Here is a 6,588-nt window from a genome sequence, read left to right as displayed (position 1 = left end):
TGAGCAACACCACTGGTTTGTACACTCATGGACATAAATGTGTGTACAACACCATCCATGCACAAATACACACACACACACACACAGATCCCCACTGCTTTGCACAATGCTGTGCACACTCACGTGTGTCATGCACTGATTTCCCATCCAGTCCTCGAGGGGTCACTTACTTAGGACAGGAGTGCAGGGGAGCAGCCAGAAGCTGTTTGCATTCCCTGCTGTCTGCTGGGCAGCTTTGCTGGAGATGCTTGAGTTGCTTTGCTTTTCCTTGGGAGGTGGGAAGGAGCTTTGAATTTGAGGCACATCCCGTGCCAGAGCATCCCGATGGCACAAGGGGGATCAGGGCCCCTCTATTGGTTACCTCGGTGGCTTGCAGTAACTGGAACTTTTTGCCTATTGAGAAAGCTAAAAAGTGTGTGTTCCTCCTGACCCATATCAACAAAAATCTCAACCATAAAAAAGAGACGTCTTCGTATTCAAGCAAATGACAACAGTAAGACCATGCATGTTGTTTTGTTGTATTTCCTCTGTAATCATGGGGAGGATATGAAGAAGTGGTATAATTCATCCACTTCTGCACTTCAGGCACAAGTTCCTTAGAATTGGAAGAGACCCTTAAAGGCCATCTAGCCCAGCTCCCCTGCAATAAAAAGGGACATTCACAGCTAGATCAGGTTGCTCACAGCCTGGTCATTAGTCATCCCAGAGGCAAAACACACACTGAATGATCTCTCCTTCAGTCATAAATCCTTGGAGACAACAGCATTGACACTGCATGTTACTGAAGCAGTAAAAGAAATTGCTCCTGTAACTCTCCTTGTGTTAAGTAAAATGATGATAAAAAGCAATGGAATGCTTTGGCAGGACACCAAAACCATCCTCCTTCCTTGATATCTGCTGCAATGGAACCTTCCACTGGAAGAAAGCCTCTGATGACTTGTCACCCCAGAGGGGTCAGCTTTAGAAGCAGGACTGCTGCACAATAGAATGAACTGGAGCTCCTTAGCATCTCTTACATCCAGGAGGGGTGTGATCAGACCCACCTATCACCTTCAGGTGCGCTTTCTGACACCTTGTCTGACTTCACTGTCACTGTGCCAGCATCCTCAGGCTTAACCTGCTTCATTGTCAGTGTGCAGCAATTGCCAACGTTCTTGATGTCATTGTAATTGTTGGTGTAAAGGAGGTTGCCATTCAGGAACCATTCCACGTCCTCGTCATTATGGGACAGCTCGCAGGAGAAGACAGCAGAGCTCTCTTCTTCAATTTCTACATCCTGCAGGTGCTTCGTTACTTCTACATTGCGGGCTGTGGGGAAACAAGGTGAACTGTTACCACTGTTACTATAAATCATACTGGGATGTGGTAGAATGGTTGGACTAGATGATCTTTGTGTAATCATCTATGTGAAGATAATACATGTATAAAGTTAGCAGGAGAGAACGGCAGAAGTCAACCTCAAGAAGAGAAATCTGAGGTGAAATAGGACATGGAAGAGGCCACCCTCCCTGCTCATACCTTCAGCTGTCAGCGTGGCCTCAGTCTCTGCAATTCCTGCCTTGCACTTGTACACACCAGCATCATCGGGCTTCAGCTTCAGAATTCTGAGCTTTACTGAATGCTTATCCCTCTTGATCTTGTACTTCTCAGAGGGCTCGATGGGTGTGCGGCCCTTGAACCATTTCACAACCTTTGGAGAAGGCCTGAAGTCACAGGACAGGATGACAGAATGACGTTCCAAAGATGTCTTGTCCTCCAACTTCCTGGTGATTTCTATATGGTAATCTGCAAAGCAGGGGTGGAAGAGAAGAAAGGATGAGGACAATTGGAAGAAGAGGAAAGTCTCTTGCGTGTATTCCATTCCAATTAATGTCAAGTTCACAATGGTTCTTTGAACGACTCTAAAGATAAAACAAACGATTGTCTATAGGGAATGCCATTGACTACATTTCTATGAAGTAATACTGTACAGTATCTACCAAATGCAAGGTCCAGCTCTTGTTCTGTGCTTATTAAATTGCTCCCAATTGTTGAGGCTTTTATTCAAATAAGAGTGAGTTGAAAATATAACAAGTACTTTAGGATGTGAATGGATAATCTTACGCTGGGGACAACAGCAGATAAAAAGCCTGCAAGTTTCTTTCAGATGAAATCAATGACAAACCGCACCAAATTTAGGTGCTACCAAACTTAAACTTGTCTAGTTCAGAAATACAATTAATTTCACCTGATTTGACTTCTTTGGTATAGCCAAGGACAAAACCTCAGCTCTGTAAATCTGAATAGTAAGCACATCACAGCTATTCAAACACATCTTTTACTGAGATGCAGCTGTCTCATTTAGTGTCCAACGACTTTGAACTGGAAATGGAGCAGACCAAAGCAGAATCTAAACATGGCTTCTACAAGGACTGATCAAATGCGGCCACCGTCAAATTCAAAGTATCTGATACAGAAGGATCACACTCACAGTCAGACAAAACCTCTTTGGAGAGGTGAACTGACTGCCCTGTTCACCCCCACTTTGGAAATAACTGCACTCATTTCCTACCTGCTCCCAGCAGTGTGGGATGGTGGGATAGCATCACACTTCCCACACTAAGCATCCCACCATGTCACTTGTTCCACCTAAACCTCAGTCCCAAAACAAAAGGGGAACTCGCTTCTTAACCCTCTTCACTTCATTTCAGATGTCTTATATGCTTGATCTCCAACCCACCCCCCACTCAGGAGAAAGACCCCCCGCTTACACCCTACCATCTTGTTGCATTCTGATGTTGTCATCAGCCTTCAGCTTGTTGTCCTCTTTGTACCACTGGGTCTGAACCTCATCGTGTGAAATCTCACAGACAAAAGATGCACTCCCATATTCATTCACTTCCACATCTTCCAGTGCTTTAACAATCTTGATATCTCCAGCTGTGAAACAGTAGAGATATATTTGTCAGGGTATTTCCAGAACTGAGTACAGCATCTTTTCCTTACACATGTTTGCATAGAAAATAAGTAGGATTATGTTTTATTCTAAACCATCATCCATTCCTGAGTCATTTCTCTCTTCAACACAGTCAATGCATTATTGCCCTTGAACTTAAAGACAGACCTACTAGCTACAATGGAGCTCCCTGCAAACAGTTTTCATGGAAACCAGAATCTCATTTATTCTAAAACCTTTCAAGCAAAATTAAGGGTAGAAAAACAATAGAACTGACTGAATCTTTAAGGTCATTTAGTTCCAGTCCCCCTGCTATAGGCAGGGACACCTCCCTCCACACCAACTCTTCTCCTCAGGGTCAAGGCTTCTCTCAAATCATTCTCCTCTAAGCCTGTGCCTGTGCTTGGGATTGCCCTGACCCAGGTGCAGGGCCTTGTACTTGGCCACACTCAAGTTCATGAGGCTGCCAAGGGCCCACCTCTCCAGCCTGTCCAGGTCCCTCTGAGTAGCATCCCTTCCCTCTAGCACATCAACAGCACCGCTCAGCTTGGTGTCATCTGCAAACTTGCTGAGGCTGCATTTGATTCCACTCTCCATGTTGCCTACAAAAATGTTAAATAACACTGGTCCCAACACCACCCTCCACCTGGACACTGAGCTATTGACTGCAGCTCTCTGAGTGTGACCATCCAGACAGTTCCCTATCCTGCAACTGGTCCATCCATCAAAACCATTTTTCTCCAGTTTGGTGACCAGGATGTCATGCAGGACGGGATCAAATGCTCTGCACAAGTCCAAGTAGATGATGTCAGTTGCTCTCCCATTATCCACTGATGCTGTTACTCCATCATGAAAGGCCACCAAGGTTGTCAGACATGGCTTGACCTTGATGAAGCCATATTGGTTACCACCAATTACCTCATCTTTATTTTCCAAACTATGCCAAGGAGAACTAGACAGAACTCTACAGTGTTGTGTCACTACAAACCTGTCTGAACCATTGGCTTCTCTGCATGCTCATCACTAGTCTCTCCTTAGCTTGTGTGCCTACAAACAATGTATGGGGAATGTCAGCCACAAATCTTACCTAGGGGACATCTTTGCTTCAAAATCCTTTGAACATCACACAATCCCTTTTAACTCTCCAGGTCTGCATTTAGTTATGTCAGAATCAGGCCATATTTCTGTGCTGCTATATCCCTTTCCTTCTGAAGGGCCTGGATACAACTTGGATTAACCTCAGGAGAAGAGTTCCTGCATAGAATCATAGATTTACCCAGGTTGGAAAAGACATTGAAGATCATCAAGTCCAACCGCAGCCTAACCAGTACCCTAACTCTAAAAACCCTACACTAAATCATATCCCTGAGTACCACATCCAAAAGGCTCTTAAACACAACCAGGGATGGTGATTCAACCACCTTTCTGGGGAGCCTATTCCAGTACCTAAAATCTCTAGTATCTAAATCTCTCTAAAAGAGCACAGGTATTAATCTGACCAGAAAGGTTCCTGTTTGTTCATAAAATGAGCCTTTTCCGCTCCATCTTGCATAGGCCACTGGGCACAGGGTAGCTGGGAGACCACAGAAAAAGTGGTTCTGTGAGCAATAGGGAAACTACTGCCTAATCCAACTCCTCCAATCTCTGCGCTCTGCCAGCATGTCTAAATAGGGTGGCAGATACACACAGGAGATAAATATTTCCACTTCCCTCAGCCAACACTGCTCTGAATTTCTATGGGACACACAGTTAGATGAAAAGGCATTTGACAAAGAAGGAAATGAAAGAGTTTAATCTGCTGTGTCATTCTCTCGGTAGCCAGAATAACTAACCCTCGCCAGTGTTAGTTCAAAGAATAGGCAGATTTTATCTCCTGACATGAGCAGTAATTCAAAGAAGCTGGTATATGATCCAGTATCCTGCATATTCACTGCAGGCAGGAAAAGACATTATGAGATAAGGGAGATCTACACATCACTTGTTATGAACACCTCATAAAGATAAAACCACACACAAGAGGAGAGTTTAGGAAGAGGACCACTCTTGGACTACTTTCCAAGAGGCATCAATTAGTAACTCTCTTCGCTCATTTTTCACACTACTCCACAGTGTCCTCCTGAGCCCCCTTACTCCTGTTGCCAACTGCTGATGCAGGGAATCCTGAGGAACCAAGGATTCATAGTTGTTCCATCAGTAGTCCTTGGTCAGCTCTCCCTCCCTGCCCCTTCTGTTTTGATCCCACTAACCAAATTTTAGTTAGTCTGAAAAGAGGATGGAAACCTCCGCAGCAATTAGTTTCTAAATATCTTGCAATGGGCAGCTTGTAGGAGCCCCATCTCAATGCCCACAGCACAGGAGGCAGGACTGCTTAGCCCATGCACTAGTGCATTTACCAGCACAGATGTAAGCCCAGATCTATGCACACCAAATACAGGCTCTCAGTTTGCACAAGGAGGCATCCATGGAGCTGAAGTATTAGGCAGATATTGTGGTGGGGCAGCAGTTATTGAGACGCCAGACAGAAAGGACACAGATAACGTGGCAACTCAGCTTTACCATTATGACTGATGATGGAACATCTAATTTCACTGCTCAAAAGAGAACTTCCATATAACTGGAAAGAATGAAATTCACAGGGGAAACCACACACAGACACACACAAAAGCAATACAAAGGAGATGAAGGATGGTTCACATACTAGTGATTCACTCTGAGACGCAAGCAAATGAAAGAGTATCCCCAACCATTTGCCTCCTGAAATGCTAAGTATATAAACTCATTGCTGTGATAACTCTGCCAGACGTGAGTCATACACTGTAAAACCTTATGGGGTCAATCAGTTTAACTTCATAAATTCATTACACCAACAAAAACAGACCATCGTGTCCAGGCTGGTTCATTTCAGCTCTTCAAAGCTGTTGGTAAAACTGCCTGAGAGCTGAAATGCTTACCAGCAAAAGCTAAAAACTGTAAATCAAATGTAATAGGCTGGCTTTGTCTACTGTATAGAAATGATGCCTGAAAAAAAGAAAATAAAAAAGAACGTAAACCAGAACAAATGGAATGGCTACATAAAACAGCCAGTACTGAAACAGCAACCCAACCTGGTTGCAGAATGAGAGAGAAAATGAGAGTTCACCAAAGTCATGGGACAGGACACATGTTCATGTTCATGCTAACACTGAACCCAAGTGGCCACATGAGGACAGCATCTAGTAGGAAATCAGAAAAAAGCATCCTTTCATACGTCCCTTGGGAAGGTGGCATCTACCAGGGCACAGCAGACCCGTGTGTTCAGTAACAAGTCTGATGCTTCAGAGCCCAATGATGAGCTACAAACTGGGGTTTAACCAATGCAACACATGGAGGGAAAATCTGTCTTGAGCATAAAGAAGAAAGAGAAAGGTATCCAAAAGGACTAACCAAGAAATGCCCAAACTGCCCATGAAGCATTTCTTCCCGTGGTGCAAAATACCACAAGAGGATTTATTTGCTCTTTCAGTTAAACATAAAGTGAACCTTTAGGGTAGCTGATGTCTTGTCTTAGGCTGCTCAGCATGTGGATGTTCCCTGATCTTCATATTCACACTTGTGAATAATGAGACTTCTCTTATTTCCCTGGGAAGTAATGCCCACTTTTTTACTTTGACAGA

General features: G+C 44.1%; 1 protein-coding gene across 1 annotated transcript; it reads right to left on the bottom strand.

The window, feature by feature from the left end:
* Positions 1 to 1,458: 1,458 nt before the first annotated feature.
* Positions 1,459 to 2,989, bottom strand: LOC146759442 (obscurin-like). The gene is made up of 4 exons (XM_085510394.1): positions 2,986 to 2,989; positions 2,758 to 2,919; positions 1,519 to 1,785; positions 1,459 to 1,472 (listed from the first exon to the last, which is right to left on the bottom strand). The coding sequence occupies exons 1-4, from the start codon at positions 2,987 to 2,989 to the stop codon at positions 1,459 to 1,461; spliced, it is 447 nt and encodes a 148-aa protein (XP_085366520.1).
* Positions 2,990 to 6,588: the final 3,599 nt, after the last annotated feature.

Source organism: Coturnix japonica, chromosome 10 (genome assembly GCF_054131305.1).
Source record: "Coturnix japonica strain WE chromosome 10, WE-NBRP24, whole genome shotgun sequence".
Taxonomy (NCBI): domain Eukaryota; kingdom Metazoa; phylum Chordata; class Aves; order Galliformes; family Phasianidae; genus Coturnix; species Coturnix japonica.
Note: the sequence above shows the minus strand (reverse complement) of the source record. Positions and strands in the feature narration are given on the sequence as shown.